This window comes from Uloborus diversus, chromosome 6 (genome assembly GCF_026930045.1).
Source record: "Uloborus diversus isolate 005 chromosome 6, Udiv.v.3.1, whole genome shotgun sequence".
Lineage (NCBI taxonomy): Eukaryota > Metazoa > Arthropoda > Arachnida > Araneae > Uloboridae > Uloborus > Uloborus diversus.
This window is the reverse complement of record NC_072736.1, coordinates 79,534,276-79,554,731: the sequence shown is the minus strand read 5'-3', so window position 1 is coordinate 79,554,731 and position 20,456 is coordinate 79,534,276. Positions and strand designations below refer to the sequence as shown.

Below are 20,456 nucleotides of genomic sequence, written 5' to 3'. Positions count from 1 at the left end.
GTTATGCAACAAAGTTATCGTACCAGCCGATGAATTTATCGACACACCTTGAAACAGCTTACTCACAGAATGAGTTTGTAAAGTTCTTTTATTTTTTTAAATTTTGCGATCATTACTTTTCTTGCAACAATTTTCTTGTAAGTCGTTTAGAAATGCACCGGATATCAAGCCCCGGATCTGCGTACCCACATACCTCCCTTTCCCCAATGCGCGGGGGGTGAGGGGCTGTGGCCCGCGTCTTTAAAGGACCCAACGGACCAAAATTAATTGAAAAAAAAAACTAGTACTGAGACTTATTAAAGTTGCAAATTTTCACTGCTGGCATCTGGGGATGGGCCTAACTAATTTTGTTGCAGGGAGGCCCAAAATTTTTAGATCTGGGGCGGATTATTATGAAATTTCCATAGATATTTAAATAGTTTATTTTTTTAAAGGAAAATAAAAGATTTTTTTTTTTTTTTTGTACTATTCAATTGTAAAATTCAATGCGGCCCAAACAGAGGCGGCCCACCAGGCATTCGCCCGGCTGCCCGCCAGCCCCATCCGCCACTGGGAACATCTTAATAATTGTGCTGAAAGTTAACATTATTTTTTTTATTACTCAGGTGAAAAATTAAAAGCTGCTATGGTATAATTTCCTTTAATTTGTTTTGTTTCAATAATACTTTCATTGAGGTGTTTTCCTTGCATTAATTAATTTGAAAACAACATATTTTGAATGATTCATTAGAATTACAATCAATTTTGTTTCTCAATTTAATTTGAAAGTTCAAAAATGTAATCACAGTTATGTGCACTGTCAAATGAATTCTGTTCTGATAATATTATTTGTAATAGATTACTAATGTATGTATAGATATTTAAAAAAAAAAAAAACTTGCTGATTCAGAACATGGATTTTTCTTGGTCTAGGTATCAAGTGTTCAAGTTGGTCTAAGCATCAGTGTTTTCTTTTCGAACATCAATGTTCTTTTTTGTCATCGTTGTTGCATCTTCACTTTCAACCCATCTGTCTGTACTAAAAAAATGACTACATCATTGTATTTAGAACAAAATAATAGTAATAAAGTTTAGGATTTACATCTGTAATAGATTTGCCATAAAAGACTAAACACTACAGAAGATTCAACAATGAATATCAATTTGGAAGTCATGCACTGTAATTAACAACACTTTTCATACATAAATTTTACATTTTACAATTTTGACTTCAATTGCTTCAAGAACACTTGCAATTTTGGTATTTTGATTTATTTACTGAGCAGTGTCATTCAAAAGAATATTGTCATTATTATTTTCATTTATTTATTTACGTATACAGTTGATGCTTGATCTCAAACTCCTTGGAATCACAAAAGAAGTTTTCAAAAGTGTGAGTCATAAAATCGAAACCCATAAAAAACTATATAGTACACATGATTAATGTATTTATATAGCAAATTCTAACAATAAGCTATTAGATATCTTATTTTTTGTTTTGTTCCAAACAATGAAAAAAATTAATAAAATAAAATAAACAAAGACATTCAGATCGCAAGACCCAAGTTCTGCTGACCACTTTTAAACAAGTTAAATTAAACAATAATTTTTTACATTTCTTTATTAAAAAAATGAAAGCAAAGATGGAGGAAGATAGAATTACAATTGAAATGAAAGAATCCCCTCCCCCCCCCCCCGAATCACCGCCACTCACTGTACTAGTATAAATATTTTTTCAAGAGTTATCAACAAATCTATCGTTTCATCAAAAGTTTCAAAGGATATATCAACCATGGTAACAAATTTTGGGTTTTCTTTAAGAAGCTCGTGTAACAAACCACCATCGCCACCACCAAGAATAAGTACTTCTTTTCCGGAATATGGAATAATGCCATGTTTCATTAATCCACGCGTATAGTTCAAATCACTTTCCGCAAGGTCTGTAAAATTAGAAAGGATTACTTAGAGCTTTAGATAATTGGTATATAAAAAATTTAGACCTGCATCAAAATCATGGACTTAAAAAACAAGAGTGAAATATCAATAAAATGCAAGAAATAAATAATTAAAGATGTTTCATAACAAATCTTTAATATTCAGTTTAGATAAATAAGCCACTCAAAAATCAATGCTGAACTAAAGTATGTTTTGTTCTTTTAATGTATTTCTAAAGTTTAAAATTTTTATAAAATAATTACCAGGAATAATCTAAAAGTATACATAATCTAAAATAAATCTAAAGTATAAATAATCTAAAAGTAGTAGTAAAATCGTTATACATTCCTTTTAATTAAATTAACAAAGCAAAAATTTAATAATTAATACATTAATACAGATTCACATTTTCTGATACTTTTTTCCTACACTGCTATAGCCCAACTAAAAATAAAGCCCCCCCCCCCCCCGATTAAAAATATTACTACAAAACTTGCAGGGGTAAATTTTTTTAAGGTAGTAAACAAACAAATCAGTCTCTCTCAGATGCATAACTTGATTTATGCAAAAAAAACAATATGTGTGTTGAATAAATACAAAAGAGTTTTAAAAGTTTGTCTGGAACCACTATTTCAATTTCATTTTGATAGCCTACCATTTAGAGATAAGTATAAACAAAGCAAAACAAAACCAAGTTCAGAAATTATAAACTATATTCACCTGAGAGACAAATATACTGGCCAAAGGGTTAAGAAGCCCTTAGTAAGGTTAAATTATTTTTGCAAATTATATTTTTTCTGTGAAAACCGGTAGCAGAAACGGTGCAAAGCCCTACACAGATTTTTGAGGTGATCTGCAGACTATTTCTGAATGGGGAAGATTTTTTATTTTCTTTTTCTGCCCGAATTTTTCAAATTTAAAGCACAAATGTACAATTCAAAGTGAATAAAAAAAAGGAAAAAAAAGGCACCTAAACCTATGCAGGAGTCTTCAGTAGCAAAGAGGTCAAAAGCACTTGCTCTCGCGGCTGCCTGTGCCTTAGTTTTCTATTTTATTTTGAAGCTTTTTAACTTTTCTTTAACTCAAAATTTTTTAATTAGCATTTTATTTTTAGGCATTGCTTTTAGTTGATTCATAGTAAGTGTTATAACCAATCTAATGCTGGTCTACCTCGCAGACTATTTTTGGGTTTTTCAAACTGTTGCAAACTATAATGAAAAAAACTCTGCTACAGGGTTGTGCAATCATTTCTTTTGAAAAATGAAAATGTCCACAAGTTCAAATAAACATACTTATAATTAAAATTCATAAAAATTGAAATTCTAATGATAATTTTTTTAAATGAAAGTTAAGGGTTTGGAAACTGTGTTAATGATTTAAAAGTGAAATCCATGGTACAGTATCAAAAAAATTCCAATGTAACTCCGATACTGCATGTCTCCTATTTAGAACCCCCCCCCCCCCCCCAGCTTTTAATACTATTTTTATTATAACAAGATAGTAAGTTTTCTTTTAAAAAAATCTCAGCAGCAGATTTTATTTAGGCTTGAGACAGTGTCAATTACTTTATCAAAACATTGATCACATACACAAAATATTTAATCACATACACTAAACACTATTCTTACTTTGCAGATCATCTAAAATGAGACAATTCCCAAGGGTTGGAGAATGCAATATTTTAACATTCTGGTATGGAGAATCTTCATGGAAAATCACTTTGTCAAAATCATACTCTAGAAGACGTTCATCAGCAGTAGTGAAATACAGTGGAACAGCAGAACCTCTTTTTACAATTGGAATTCTGAAAGTGCAATATGATGTTTAAAAAACAGAATGTTTCTGACATACATGAAAGGATTGATTATATACAAACTAATAAGTCGACACCAGTTCCAGAATTAAAAGCTAAAAAGTAAATTTGAAAAATATTATCAATTTCAAGAATATTCTGTTCTGCCGGGGTCAGTGTTAGAAACAGTTAAGGTTCAACGAATACAGCACTAAGCTACCTTATAAAAGACTGATGTATACATTTTTAGCAAAGGAAAAAAGAATGATGTTACCAGAACGATATGGTGTCTTACAATTCAAATAGTAGGATATGAGAACTCAGAAAGAGCGAAAGAGAGGCTGAAGAGAACCAAGCCTTGCAACGAGTGGTCTCTTTCATTACATGTTCCAACCAATAGAAAGAAAAAAGAGACATGGAACATTCCACTGCCAAACAAAAAGGAAAATAGCTCTTTTTTGGTACAAAAGCTACAATATTTTTGTTTTCATAAAAAAGACTTCTAGACAGCATTCTGGGTATTTTATCAAGCTGAAACCATAGGTACGTCACTGATTTCAACATTATGAGAGTCCATCAATACTATTATTGATCTTTGGAAAACAATACTTACATGCAACAAAATAAAATAAATATACAACAAACATACTTGAACAATGTTTGAAAAAAAAAATCTTATAATTCTATAAAAAAATCCAATCTAAAAGCCATTTATATTTTGGCTATTTGAACATTTTCATTTTCTTTTTTTAATGAATTAACTACAATTTATACATTTAATTTGATATTTAAAAAAATTACAATACAATTTCCTTTTTATATCACAAAAGGCAATTTAACTGAAACATGTACATTCTTAGAGGTGTACCGTTTCCACCTCTTGTGTAAAGATGACAAGAGAATGCATGGTCTTTTAGAGATGTTTAATGCAATCAATATTTACAGCTATGTCACAAATTACAGATTATTTAATGTTACAAAGATATTTTGAACTACGAGAGCCATCGTCCGTGACTCCCCAGATCTTTGCTCTACGAGTGTCTCCCCCTTTGACCTATTTATTTTCTCTTATATACGGAGATTCGTTTGCCGGGGAATGCACCCCTGTTTACAACAGTCAGACGATGTTGACAAAATGGGTAAAGACATTTTCCTTCTGCTGTCTGAGGTTTCAACTGCGTTGACAGGATGGTTGAAAAATGTTCCCTATAGTGTCACAGACATCATATCACACCAAACGGAAAAAGTTTATGTGCACAACAAATGTCCAGCTAAGGATAAAATTCAGCTATTCTGAAGATCTAATTTCGAACATTTCTCAGAAAAGGGGAGCAAAAGCCGTATTTACGTGTGGTCCTATACTTATCCAGCTTCCATTTTGGTGACAGATATAAAACACCAGCGTAACATGTTTTTCTCATGATGAGTGTGGTCTGGGAAAGAATTTCTAGATCGACCCCACACATTGAATCGAAATAGCAAACAACTGGAGAAATCGCATCGGTATAGAGGCATCCAAAATGATGCTACTTAAAAACTCCCAGCATTAAATAACAGCATCTCCAATTTACACTAAAACTATCTAAAAGTCCTAAATTTTCTCTTTCTATTAAAAAAAAGTAAGGTCAAAGAAAATTTTGAAAGGAAGTCTGTGGAGGGCCTGCGTCCAGGAGACCCCATAGCACCCACAGCCTTGAAATTTTGTACAAAATTACGAGTCCCTGTGGTTTGCACATGGGGTTCCGTTTTTTAAAATTCAAATTAGTTTTTTTGTAATTTATTTTTTAAGCTCAAATTTCGCGTAATTGCGTATTATTGCCTATTAAAGGGGTGAAAAATTACTTCACATATGAATATTATATATCGTTGGCAAGGGTAGAATTTTCTGTGTTCTACGCAATTTGTTCCAATGCTCTAAGTTAAATAGGGCGGGAGTTATTTGCGTTTTTAGCTCGAACTTTTTTAGACTTAGCTAAAATTTAGGTACTACTTTCTGTATTAAATCTATTCAGTAAAAAGAGAAAAAAACTGTCCCACGGTTTTCTTTTTGAGATCACTGGAAAGAGCGGTTTTTTTTACTCCCGATCAAACTCGACCTATAGTTGAAAAACTTAGCTTCTATCTCCGAAAAAAAGTTAAAAGCAATTTTAATCAAGTTCGAAAAGTCTCATTTCCATTCATATTAATGATGTTTTATTTGGCCTTGCCAAAGATACGTCTTTTTGATTTGTTTGATTATTCTTTTTTACTCACAAACTTTAGGGTTTCGATTCTAACGGAAAATCTTAGGCTCAACTCAATTCAAGCCATGAGCTAAAGAGCAAAATATGTTACTAGAGACCACGAATATGAAAACGACTTTTCAAAGGTACACAACTGCAGTTTTGCAATGCTCAGAGCCTTTTAGCCCTTATCGCTCTGCAAGTTGGTACAAATTATTTTTAAACCCGGGGAAGGGGTGCTTTTTGTTTCAAAGGGAACTCATAATACGTTTTTAATCTGTTTCTTTTCAATTGACTATTTAAATCTTTGCGAATCAAATAAGATTGCAAAGCAATCTTCGAGGGTTTGGGAGCGTTAGTGAGCAGGGGGCAGAGCCCCCTAGTTAAATACGAAAAAGCTTGACCAAAAAAATCGACTTGTACCATTCAGTTCACCCTGACATTTTTTCACACCAGAAAAACAAATCCCTTCAATTCTCAAAAATTAATGAAAAACATTTTCAAAATCTATCTAGTTCAAAACGTGTCACAGGCTTAGTAAAGATATTAGATTAACTGCTTACATGCCTCTTATTTGAAATATCTCTATTAATTAATTCATAGACGATAAAAAAAAAACAATTTGACATCTAGTGCTTGGTTTTAAAATCTTGATTGGCAACTTTAGAAATCTGTGGTGACCTGATTATCCACTAATAATACAGATGTTAAAATATTTCTTCTAATGATGCCCTTTCTAATGCCTTTGTCTAAAATTCTAGCCATGCTTTTATAGGAATTTTGATCTCATTGGGGGGGGGGGGTCATTCTTGGAAAGGCAGTCCATAGAATTTAAGGGGGTGCACCATCGCCTTAAGGGATAACGAACTCCCCTGATTCTACCAAATCATGAAATTTTGTTTCTGCATCATCTATCATAGCAGCAAATACTGATTCCATCATTGAGAAACTTAACTGCTTTCTTTAGAGGTATGCAAGCAATGAGACAACTATCTAATAAGGTCAGTTGATTCTCCAAGGAAGTTCTTTCGTCATAAAATCTCCATTAGTGTGAGTCTCAAGCTCGGAGAAAAGGTGTACACTTGGTAAACCCTCCGAAGAGTCTTCTGAGGATTCCAGTTCACATTATGGAATGGTGCTCGATGTTGATAATAAAAAATCACCTAGGAAAAAGGACATGCCCCAACAATGTTTTCACTAAACTGTCCTTCAACCATTTAAAAAATAAATGTTTCCTTAAATGACTTAGTATTGGAAAGGCAGAGAAAAACTTTTTTGAAAATTGGAAAATTGCCAAACAGGGAAAGTTTTCCCCCAACACAACTGAGCTTACATTAAACTTGAGAAACAAACAAAAATGTAAATTTAGCCACATAAATGAATATACCTTTTCTCATTTAAATTAAAAAATAAAAAAGAACTTATAATTTGAACTTCATTCAGAAAAATCAAGCAAACTTACTTCTCTGCTTTAACTTTCAACTTAGAAGTTATTTTTTTCCTTAAATCTTCTAATATCTATATAAAAAAAAAGTTTGTCTCATAATAAATATACAATAATTGTATAACAAAATAAAACAGTTAGGAATGCAATGTGTTAATATCTATAATTACAAAATAAACTTACAGGATTTGTAAATGCTGTTTCATCCAGGCAATCTTCAAGAGTCAAAGTAATTAGCCCAAAAGGATAAGTCTTGAGAGTGATAGTCAAACTTAAAAAAAAAAGGACAATTATATAAAATTCGCTTTTTGAAGTATAGGGTAGACTGACCAACAAATAACACATGAGTGAACCAATGCGTGAACAGTTTGTGATTTGTTTCAAAAAATAAGGATTCAAAGGGCTTTCTAACATGAACTGGCAAACAGTATCTTCTAGTGCAGGGGCGGCAGTTCACCATTTCATTTGGGGGGTCGAGTTTCTTAAATATGTATAACCCCAAAGCGAAACCAAACACACATTAGCTAACAAGAACTTGTCATAAAATCGGTTTAATATGAATAAAATTAGTGTTTAGAAACAATTAAAATTTTGATTCATTGACTAAAAAGTTATCATACAAAAAATCTCGCTACTAAAGTTTTCATACCTATTGGAAAAGTTATAATGCATGATTTTCGGAATTCGGAAGAGCAGGGAATCGTGTTACTAATCTATCAGTGCCCAATGTCGTGCTCTTTTGCCAGTTCAGCTAAATGGAAAAGGTTTTTTCCCCCCCTTTGTGCTTCGAAAATATTTCTCAAAACTTCCTGAGACATAAAAAAATCTTTCTCTACTAGCTAAGCTGATTGTAATAGTTAAAAAATAATTAAAGTAACACAAAGTTATGTATGAAAACACTTTTTATATCTTGCTCTTCAAAATCACCCAGGCTACTTCAAAAAACTGTGAGGGGCTTAAACTTTTCATCATTGAATAATCTAGTCATATTGGCGCTCTCAGCTTCAATGAGATATCATCTGCCTCTAGCTCTGTCATTCACCATTCCAGACTGATGAGTCCATAACAAGGACGAAACTGCAGTCTCTGGATGTGAAAACTATTCTGTCGGTATATTGCTTGTAATTTTTCTTGCCTCATGCTAAAAATTTTATTCTCAGTTGAAATATTTTATTTTTTGTTTTCAAAATCCAATCCAAATAACCATAATTCCAGCCAACCATACAGAAAAATAATTATCATCAAATCTTGTGTTAATTTCGTTCGAAACTGAATCTATTACCTCATACAAAATATTCAAAAATCAATCTTTGACTTCACATCATCCTGTGGAATTTTTGTCACTTTTTTTTTTTTTTTTTTTGCGTCTCTTTAAAATTGGCTCGGAGGAAGAATTTTTTTTAAAAAATTTCACGATGATTGAAATATGCATGTATTAAAAATCTATTTTCAGTTTCAATTGCAGATTGAACTGTGTTAGTATGGTGCACAGATCAATTGTAGATTGAACTGTGGCGTGAATAGTCGAGTAGCGGATTGAAGATATAGATTTTGATAGAGTAAAGCATTTTTCAAAAACCTTTTCCCAATGCAAACAAATTGAATAAAAATTCAAACGAAGTCATACATGCTAAAGGGCATGATCTTTTTCACCATTGAAAGAATAGTTTTGCAATAATTCTTCCAGTCGTCAAATCACTGCTTTGAAGTTATAAATGTTTTTATCGTTTTAACTCTTGAAGATTATCTTGTGTCACTCTGCGATTGCATTAATTATAGAGCCCCATAAAATGTATTTGGTTGATATGTCTTTTTTTATTCAATAATCACATGCATTTTTAAGAAGTTTCTATGAAAGCATTATAATGTATTGAGCAGCTGAAACGTGTTTCTAGCAGAAGAAAGCGATGAACACTCATTAAATAAACATACACTTAAAAATAAGCGTAAACATGAATGTAAAATATCAAGGAATTTTCTTGTGAAAACCATGCTGCCATACCACTTTTCACAAGTCTCTCATATTGGACATACCATAGTTACACTGGGCACACAATTGTGAAATATTTAGCCTATATAAGGCAATGTCTTCTTTAGTTAAAAATAACCATGGTCCTCAATCAGTTTTCTACGTTCTGAAAAAGCCGAAAACACTTCATCAATTTTTAATTTATCATCCAAATAACGAAAAACACTTTTTCTAGTCTGAGAATGTGTCGAGTTTCATCAAATAGTTGCTGAGAACCAGCGAGATTTTCTTTAATGAACATTGATTTCCAACTTACATAAATTGAATTCACCCATTTTCTATCATTCTGCTCAAAATATTTGGGGGTGCGACCGCCCCCTCTTGACCCCCTATTTGCCACCCCTGTTCTAGTGATGGGCAAAATTGAGAACTTTTGAAAACTGAGATCTCGGAAATCGAGTACTTTTCATAATCAAGTGATTGAGAAACAAGTTCTTTTAAAACCGAGAACAAGCGATTGATAATAGAGTCATTTGAAATTAAGAACTGGAGATCTTTTGAATTGAGATCTCAAGTGATTGTCTTCTGGATTATTTTGAATCTAGAACTTGAGATGTATCAATCGAGAACTCAAGGTATGATAATCCCGAAATCGAGATACAAGAATTGTGAACTCATAGGCGGATTTAGGACTGAGTTCCTGGGGAGCAGGCTCAAATTTCGCGTAAATTGCTTATTACAGGGGCGAAAATTACTTGTACATATTCATATTACATATCGTTGGAAAGGGTGGAATTTTCCGGGTGCCACGCAATATGTTTCAAGGCTTTAACTGAATTATAGCAGGAGTTATTTGCGTTTTTTGCTCTATTTTTTTAGGCTTAGCTGAAGTTTAGGCATTACTTTCTTTAGTAAATCTATCAGTAAAAAGTGAAGGAATTGTCCCACAGTTTTCTTTTTTACATTTGTAAAAAATCTGCAGTTTCTACAGCTTTTTAGAACCGCAGTTTTTGCAGATTTTCGGCACAGCAGTTTCCGCAGATTTTCTGCACCGTGGTTTCTGCAGAAATTTCACTAAAATTTGCAGAATTTCTGCAGAAATTTTGTCAGTTTTCCTCTCACATTTGAACAGAATTGTTATGCAGCTCAGGCATCTCTTCTGCGATGTACGTTGCAAATTTAGTAGTATTCTGCTATGGGGCTTACTGCTTTAGATCTACACTACTCTTACTAATTTTTAGATCTACCCCACTAACTAAATTTTTGGGGCCTCGGTAACGCAGTTGGTTGGTGAGTCATTGTAGTAATCCGGATGTGGTGGGTTTGATTCCCGCCCGTTGCCCTGGTTGTAACGTCCTTCTCTGTGTTGTTAATTCTGTCCTCCACTATGTGCTTTAATTGTGCTACCTGTCATATTGGACGTGAGTTCATAAACGGGTCGTGTGTGACCAAGTACACGAACTTGAAATGTATGTACCTGTATGTTGTCAATAACTAAATTTTAGATCTAAACTACTAAAGAGCATAAACCAATGACTGGTCTAGGCTTGAAAAAATTCTGCACTCCACCCCTGTACTTTTTTGGAGATATCTAACTTGATCTATTGCAGTTAATCAGTTTGCACGATTTGCTCGCGCATGTGTGTAATCCATTTGCAATAATGAGAGCTTTTTTAGCTTTAAGCTTTAACTTACAGTTATTGTTTTACCTAAAGTTTAAATGTATGCAATTTTTTTTTTTTTTTTGATATTTTAAAGTTATTGTATACACTAGAATCACTTTTACCTAGCTTGCAAATTATCCACAAATTTGCTTATCCATGGTTGGTTACATGCCTCCCTATTCCGTGGATAATCGGGAGTTAAGTGTAATGAGTCAAATGTATTACAGTAGACGACTGTTATAACTCACACCTTGAGACCAGAGGTTTTGTGTAAAAAAGATTTTGGTGTTATACACATAATTCAAAAAAAAAAAACATGTTCAGAACATATCAGTATGTGTGCAAATCAGAATAAAATATAACTAAATTGGGTATTAAAATTTAAACTATGCAAATTAATTACCATTCACAAATAAAAAAGCTTCATACTAGAACATTATCCCACACTTAAAGGTTTGCATAGCAGCTGCATTTTCAAGGACAATGCAGCTACTATGCAAACTATTACTAATGTTTCAGCTTTGAATTCAGATAAAAAGATAAGAAACAGTTTCAAATTTTAATTTGTCCAAGAGTGTATTACGTTAATTATGGTTGCAACGTAATGTTATGTTCAAATGAATACATTAATTATGATTGCAATGCGAAAATAGTTGTTTTTTTTACTACACAACTTATTGTTTTATTCTGAAAAGTATGCTTTAGAGCACTGTATTATATAGATCAGCAATTTGAAGGCAATTGACTGTATTTATTATTAAATTTATAAATAAACTATTCTTAAAACGTAAGAAAAAACAACGTTAAAAAAAGCACAAATTGCCAATTACAGCAGACACGTGTTTCAGCGTTACAAGGAACGCCTTTTTCAATGTTAAAAGTAATGAGCTTATGGATGAGAAGACATCCGACAAAAGCCAAGAGCAGATAAGCATGCAGCTTAAATGATAAAAATAGCGGATTAACCAAACACCAATGAGAAAATTATTAACCGATCAGGAACCAATAGGAATGCAAGCAAAGGCCAAGAGCTCTCTCTTAAGTATAGTAAACCCAGAAAGAAAGAATTCAATTGGACAAAGATCAAGCGGAAGCTTAAACAAAAAGTAAATGTCAGTAACCGTGAACCGCAAGAAAGGAAAAGCTGAATGGAAGAAAAAAACACCACGAAATAAAATAGGATAGGGAAAGGAAGATAGATAAAAATGAATGGGGGGGGGAGGGAATGGGTAAAGGACAGTATTAAAGATATGGGAGCCAAATGGTGGAAAAATATGGAACTGCTTTAAGATCATTAACTAAGTTAGAACTGTTCCTCAAAATATGAAAAGATTCCCAAAAGTCAAGGTCTGATGAATTGGGGCATTTTTGGATAATCTGATAAGAGTTAAAATCAAAAGAGTGATTCGAATCCCAACAATGTTGAGCAATACTATACTTATTTAATTGTTGTTTTTTCACATAATTTTGATGCTCTTTCAAGCGAATTTTTAAAGCACGCCGAGTCTGTCCAATATAGGCAAGTTTATAACTACAATTAATTCTATAAATTCCACAACAATTAAGAGGGTGAATATGATTTTTTAGAGAAGAGAATGAAAGTTTATTAATAGGAGAGAGAACACCACCTGGAATTGGAAACATTTTAGAATCTTAGCAACCTGATAGTTTACAGATGGAATGAATGGCAAAACAACCAAATTCTTTCTGCTGTAGGTTCGGTTAAGAACATTAGTTTGGGATTTATTTGAAAGTTTTTTATAAATGGAATCAATCAAAGTTGGCGGATAGTCTCTATCAATTGCCAAAGCTTTAAGATAATTGAGTTCCACTATAAGAAGTTCTGATGAAGAACAAATATTAATTGCGCTATAAACAAAAGAATTGAAAGCAGAATATTTTTGATTTGGTGGATGAGACAATAGTCTATGAGGAGGTAAAGAAAAAACAAAAGGTTTGCGATAAACAGTAGTTTCAAAACCAATTTCAGTACAAGAAACAAGTACATCAAGAAATGAAATGCAATTATTCCGTTCTTTCTCACAAGAAAACTAAACCTGTATTTGCTAATACTGTTAGCTGTTCTGTTAAAGGCTTAGTTTCAAATTCTGATCTGGTTGTTACCAAAGCTGACAAGGGTAGCCAAATTGTTGTACTTGACAAATCATCTTATGTTGATAAAACTAATGATTTGATTTCTTCTGGTCCATATGTTGAAATTTCTAAAGATCCTAGTGATAAAGAGTTAAAAACTATTTCACCTGCTGTCAAGTTTGTTAAGCCTATTCCTTCAAATGTTAAACGCTCTGTTGTTCCATCTATTGCTAATTGTGTTAGTTTTTATGCTTTACCTAAGGTGCATAAAACTGGTATTCCTTTCAGGCCGATTGCTTCCAATATTGGTACGGCTTCGTACAAACTTGCAAAATATTTAGTCTCTGTGTTTTCTCCTCTGAGGAGTGACGATTTATTTACTATTAAAAATTCTGTTGAGTTTGTTAAAAAAAATTCATAGTTTTGTTCCAAATAATTCTTTTTGGCTTCTTTTCATGTTAACTCTTAATTTACGAACGTTCCCGTCGAGGGTTCATTGTTATGCCTTCGTAGAAGACTTTCTGAATTTCATTTCACCAATACGGAAATTGAGGATTTAATTTTCCTTACCTGTACTTGTCTTAAGCAATGTTCTTTTGTTTTTAATGGGAAATTTTATATTATATTAGATGGTCTGGCTATGGGAAACCCACTTAGCCCCATTCTTAGTGATATTTACATGCATTATTTTGAGGTTAAGCTGTTTCAAAAACTGCAGTTTCAATTTTATTGTTCGGTATGTTGATGATTGTTTTGTTGCATTTCATTTCTTGGTGTACTTGTTTCTCGTAATGAAATTAGTTTTTAATCTACTGTTCATAGCACACCTTTTGTTGTTTCTTTAACTCCTCATCGACTATCGTCTCATCCTCCAAATCAAAAATATTCTGCTTTCAATTCTTTTATTTATCGCACAATTAATATTTGTTCTTCATCGGAACTTCTTAAAGTGGAACTTAATTATCTTAAAGCTGTGGCAATTGATAGAGGCTATCCTCCAACTTTGATTGATTCCATTTATAAAAAACTTTCAAATAAATCCCAAACTAATGTTCTTAACCGAACCTTCAACAGAAAAAATTTGGTTGTTTTGCCATTATTTCCATCTGTAAGATATCAAGTTGCTAAGATTCTAAAACCTTTCCAATTCCAGGTGTTGTTCTCTCCTATTAAAAAACTTTCATTCTCTTCTCTTAAAGTTCCTATTCACCCTCTTAATTGTTGTGGAATTTATAGAATTAGTTGTAGTTGTAAACTTGCCTATATTGGACAGACTTGGCGTGCTTTAAAAATTCGCTTGAAAGAGCATCAAAATTATGTGAAAAAATAACAATTAAATAAGTCTAGTATTGCTCAACATTGTTGGGATTTGAATCACTTTTGATTTTAACTCTTATCAGATTATCCAAAAATGCTCCAATTCATCAGATCTTCACTTTTGGGAATCTTTTCATATTTTGAGGAACAGTTCTAACTTAGTTAATGATCTTAAAGCAGTTCCATATTTTTCCAACATTTGGCTCCCATATCTTTAATACTGTCCTTTCCCCATTCTTTTTTTTTTTCATTCATTTTTATCTATCTTCTTTTGTTTATTTTTACCTTTTTTGTTTTGGTTGACACCCCCACACCCCTTCTTCTTCTATTTATCTTTATTTTTTCCTTTTTCCGAATATTTTTGTTTCTATTTATTTTATTTCGTGTTGTTTTTTTTTTCTTCCATTCAGCTTTTCCTTTCTTGCAGTACATGGTAACAGACATTTTCTTTTTGTTTAAGTTTCTTCTGCTTAATCTTTGTCCAATTGAATTCTTTCTTTCTGGGTTTACTGTACCTAAGAGAGAGTTCTTGGCCTTTGCTTGCATTCCTATTGGTTCCTGATCGGTTTATAATTTTCTCATTGGTGTTTGGCTAATCCGCTATTTTTATCTTTTAAGCTGCATGCTTATCTGCTCTTGGCTTTTCATCCACAAGCTCATTACTTTTTGCATTGAAAAAGGCGTTCCCTGTAACGCAGAAACACGTGTCTGCTGTAACTGGCAATTTGTGCTTTTTTTAATGTTTTTTCTTACTTTTCTGTTCAGCAAATCATTCTTAAAAAGTTTGACAACTGTACAAATTTAACATGAAACACTTTTTATCAGATAAAGAAATGCTTCAAAGGCAATAGACTTAATGTCTACTTAATGAAATCTTAAATATTCAACTCCTCAAAAATTCTTGTGGACGGGCTCTTGCTCTTTGCATCTTCATGGTATTTGGGGAGAGGGATGCTTCTGTGTTCATGGGAAGATAGGATGGGTAAGCCCAAATGTCATGTTTGAGGGATTTTGGTTATGCCAAAAAGACACGGGTCAGCTCACAAAACATGTGCCAGCTTAATTTAAAATGTAGACAATTTTTTGAAAAGGTATTTTCAAGCAATTTACATTACATTAGTATTATTTCTTTATATTTTGAGGGACGAGGTTCCCCACAGCTACTGCATTGAGTTTTATTTTAAAATGTAACCAGTACAACTAAACAAGCTTAAAAATAATAGACTCACCTCCCACTTTCATTACTAAATAGAACAATGTATGAATCACCAAAAGCACCTTCAAACTTCTTTTTTACAAAGAATGGCTGCAGAATATCTTCTGTATCATTAATTATTTTTGCTCGTTTATCTAAAAAGTAAGGTTTTTAAAACAAAATAAAGTTTACAATATTGTTTGCTAATTCTTAACAAGAACAAATTGTAAGAATAAATGCAGTGAGTTTCAAGCTAAGTAAGACTAAATAACTAGTTTAGTCTAATAATTAAGATAAAGTAGTTTAGGCAAATAGTGCATTGATAATGCCTTTTAGGGAATCAAAAACTTACATTTTTACAGTGGTATAAATTCAAATTACACTTTTACAAAATGCTGGAGATATGTTTCTGTTCTGCCACAGTAGTAATATCAGCAGTTGTTAACGAATAATATTAAGATGTAATATCACATGGATAATTACCATAAAGAAACTAAAATACACATACATTATTTATAATTTTGAAACTGTTTTTAAAAAACAGCAAATTTAATGTAGTTGGCCACAATCTCAATTTTACGTAGTACATTTGAAGCATGGTATACATGTCCATATTCGAATAAATGCATGCAACAAACTGGGGGGAAAACTTTCTGTTCAAAATTTTTGTAGTTTATTTAATAACAACTTACTGTTAAAAAGATTGATTTAACAATTACAAAAATCACATCTAATCTCAAATTAATGGTTGAATGATGATTTGATTAATTTAACATGTAATACTTTTGGTACTTTGAATGAGGAAAGCTAAGGGCAGTTATGAAAAAGAAAAGATATCTTTTTTACAGAAATTGCTGAATGTATATCTGAAGGAAAAAAATTCAAAATGTGAATTGCATATGTTTTTATATATTTAACATTTCATGCTTTCCAAGAAAATACAACTATTAAAAAACTACTCTTTTATTTTTTTGCAAAAATTCAATTTTTTCCTTTTTTCCATAAATTTTCTAAGAAAAAAACTTTTTTTTTCAAGTGCCTCACAATTTCCAAAAATTTTACTACACATTTATCTATGTGTCATTCTACGCCAACTGAAACCACAACATGGTTTTTTGAACTTAAAGCAATACCCTTGTATTTGATATTATTTTGAAGGATTGATTTCTGGATTGAATTGGTGTTTTTGACAGAAATGCATAATTATGTCTAAAATTTGAGACAAATAGAGACATTTTCTGATTTTGATTTTTCGCTTTAAAAATATTGCTTTTTAAAACAGCAATAAATGCTTAAAATACAGCGACTTTTCATACTTTTAATACATGATGGTTCATTGATTCTGAGTATATGTGCGCAATGATTTTTTCATTCAACAAATATTTTTATTTTTTAAAATTGAAAAGCTTTCCAGAAATTAATTTTTCCCCTCTGTTACAAAATTCTAAATAAATTTACTTTGTGCAAAATATTAAAGAGTTTCAAACTTAAAAATAGGTATACACGGTAAAATTTAATAGTTTACTCATATTTTGTAATAATTTTGAAAAGTTCTTACTAATTAGAAGAAATATAGCCATAACAGTGGGGACATGGATGTGTAACAGAGGAGACACAGCTAGAACTTCTTTCCTCTCTGTTACAGCTTGACGTTGGATTTTTTAATAAAATCTCACTTGCTGACAATGTTTATAAAGAATTCTGGAAGTGCATAAATGGGTAATAACATCTTGTTTAAACCTATATCCTCAGTGTTTGATCACATCAGGGTTATTATGCTCCTTATTAGCTCCTTATGGGGCGCCCATATAGGGGGGCACAGCCCCCCCCCCCCCCCTTTGAAATTAGAACTTCCTTGCTTTTAGTAGTTTTTTCTTCGCAAAAATGTGAAAACATTTCTTCTCCAGCTGTTAATGAATAAGTCATTAAAAATATCAAATTTTAATAACTCTAATCTGCACTAAAATCAGTTTCGATGGGGAAATATCCTGTTAAACCATGGGGGGAAATATCTGAGCTCCCCCCCTACAATTTTGCATATGGGCGCCCATGTATTAACTCACTGCTTTTTAAGAAAAGAAAAATAGAGCCCTTAAATTCCTGAAATTTTACTACTATCTCCTTACAACTCCTTATTTTTTATTCGGAAAGTAAATGGCCTTTAAGTTTTTCTTCTCTACCTTAAAGTTATCTTTCCTTAAGGTTCAGATCATCCCAAGGACAGTAAAACAAATGGATCTACTTTGTTCAAGAGGATTGGAGCAGAAAAACTGACATTCTCATTCTAGTTATAACCCCTTTTTCACCATCAGGATTTTAATACCACTTAGTGTCCATGTAGGCGGACCTGTCTGCCCCAATCTGATTTTTTAAAAAACCTTGAATTTCGCTGCTACTAAAATACTAGCTTTTTAAAAATTTAGCCTATTGTTTGATGTATTTTTAAGAAAAATTTTTGGAGACTAATCTCATCACTTTGCAATAATAAGCTTTGGTATTTTACTATGCAAGTACATGATGTTTGGGTCCTCGTACCCATGCATTGATTACTGCATTAATCACAATTCTTATTTTATTAAATTTCTCTTCAATTTGAACTGTGAAAACGGTAATTAGTTTGGTATTTTAAACAGGTTGTCAATTAGTTTTTTTTTTAACTGCACTTCTTTGTTTTTTATTCCCTGTTGCTTTTTATATCATCCTACAGTAGAATGAATACAGAAATGAACTGCTTTTGTTTTGCAAAGCAACTTTGAATGAATTAAACATGCATTTTTTCTCAAATTTTATTGCCTTACTAATATTTTTCAGTCTTCGAGATTTTGATCTACTTTCAAGATTAAATAATTTTTATGATTTTTTTTTCTATAAAATACTGGCCTGATATATTTGTCCAAATTTCCTCTAGTTCTATCTCATATGAGTAAAACATTATTATTAAACATGCCAAAATTGAACATGAGCTTCACCCCAAAAATTTTTTGCCCCCCCCCCCCCACCTCTAAAAATGACCCCTGCAAAAACCAGAAGCTATAGCTGGATCCACCTTTGATGCATACTCATTTTGGGATAGAAATGTACTCAGTTATATATATGAGATAAATTCACTTCATTAATCCAGAACAAAGAGTTGTGAAAAAACAAATTAAAAATAAAAACTTCTTGTAAAATCAGTACACATACCTGGATTAGATAAAATTGCAGAATCAACCTGTATATCAATCATTGATGTTCTTGCTTCTAGCATAATTTTTGGTTGTTGCTAAAAACATACATTTTTACTTAATTTTTTTTCTTATAACTATTAAATCAATTTGCAAAAAGAGAAAAAATAGTGTAACCAAAAACATGAGTTGAATAAAAAGTAAAATAAGAAATAACAATGTCAAATAGCACAAATTGCAGTTTATTTCTTATTCTACAATATACATGAGTTTAGTTTTTTTTGGGGTGTGGGGGGGGGGGGGGTTGAGGATATGTATCAGTTGATATATATCTGATATGTATCACAATATATATCCAATATTTATTTTGAAAATATCATATTTTGATATTTATTTTTCCAACTTCAGTATTTTCAATATAAAAATTATATTAATTATAGTAATATTGCTCATTTATTATTAAAAATAACTAAAAAGTTATGTACTATATTTTTATGATGTATTAATACATCATTAACATAACAAAATAATACAATATTCTTTTTTTATTTTACATTCATAAAATTAATAGTAATGTAACAATTTTAATTTACGTTAAAAGCACCTAATTAAACATTGGTTGGAAAACAAGAAAATGTCTTACAGGGTTCATACTCAATTTGGATAAAAAATTCCATGACTTTTCCCAGACTTTTTCAGGCCTTCATAAAGTTTTTCATGACCTTGTCACACGAAGAGAATAATACTATTTAATGTAAAACTTAACAGTTTCCGGAAATGGGCATTAGAAATATTGTTACGTGAGTGCCACTAAGTCATTGGAGCACTTACTTGTGACTGAAAAAACATCAGTGCACACTGCAGAAACTAATTATTCTTATTTGTCTTTATAATACAAATTCAAGCAAAATAAAAAAGAGTGAATGCAACACACTGATGTTTAAATGTCTAACAAATATTTAACAAAATAGGGCCATATAGTAATGCATGGGACAAAAATTGAATGAGTCATTACTAAGTTTCCAAAAAAAAAAATAATTAATTCATAAAAACATTGTCCTTTGGTGTCAATAGTGCATCTAATCATCCATGTGACTTGACAGTATATGCATTCATTAAAATAAAGCCACGTTTTTCAGCAAATTCCTTTTCGTAAACCAGATATTTCAGTTGGCCACGAGGATCAGTTTTGCGAGCTGTATGTAGACTGTTTTAGAATATTAGAATTCCCCTATTTCTATGTTCTATTGCCTGTCTAAAGTCTTCATTTTCTAAAGCCTTCAACATATTAAGATACTCTGGTAAATTTAATAATGAATTTTTTACAAGTAGTTGAAACAAACTTGGATGCAATTGAACTACTCTTTTTGAGGGAGCGCAGCAAAATCAAGAATGTGCAAGTCCACTACTGAAGAATACAAAATATAAAAAGAGCTGAAAATAATGGTGGATTCAAAATTATTGACGCCCCAGTAGTAAAATCACATTACAAAAAAAGGCGAGCGGCTGTTACAGAAGCAGATGAAATTGGATTTCAAAACTCGGATTTGTTTTTGAGATCGTTCAATTTATATGCAATATTACTAAATCACTCAATATTTCAAGCGCTCTTTTAGCTATTGTTACTTTTTTACTGCCCAAGACATTTTTCCATGACTTAAAATAAATTTCCATGACTTAT

At 31.8% G+C, this 20,456-nt stretch overlaps 1 protein-coding gene across 1 annotated transcript in view; it reads right to left on the bottom strand.

Annotated features, from left to right (window-relative positions):
• The window catches only part of LOC129225073 (spermine synthase-like), a 35,674-nt gene extending 16,774 nt beyond the window's left edge, over positions 1-18,900 (bottom strand). Inside the window, exons 1-6 of the mRNA XM_054859622.1 lie at positions 18,795-18,900; positions 15,646-15,766; positions 7,556-7,643; positions 7,391-7,446; positions 3,543-3,718; positions 1,765-1,919 (exon numbers count right to left, since the gene is read on the bottom strand). Coding sequence (XP_054715597.1) covers positions 1,765-1,919; positions 3,543-3,718; positions 7,391-7,446; positions 7,556-7,643; positions 15,646-15,766; positions 18,795-18,858 — 660 coding nt within the window. The 5' untranslated portion in view covers positions 18,859-18,900. The remainder of the gene's footprint in view (positions 1-1,764; positions 1,920-3,542; positions 3,719-7,390; positions 7,447-7,555; positions 7,644-15,645; positions 15,767-18,794) is intronic.
• Positions 18,901-20,456: the final 1,556 nt, after the last annotated feature.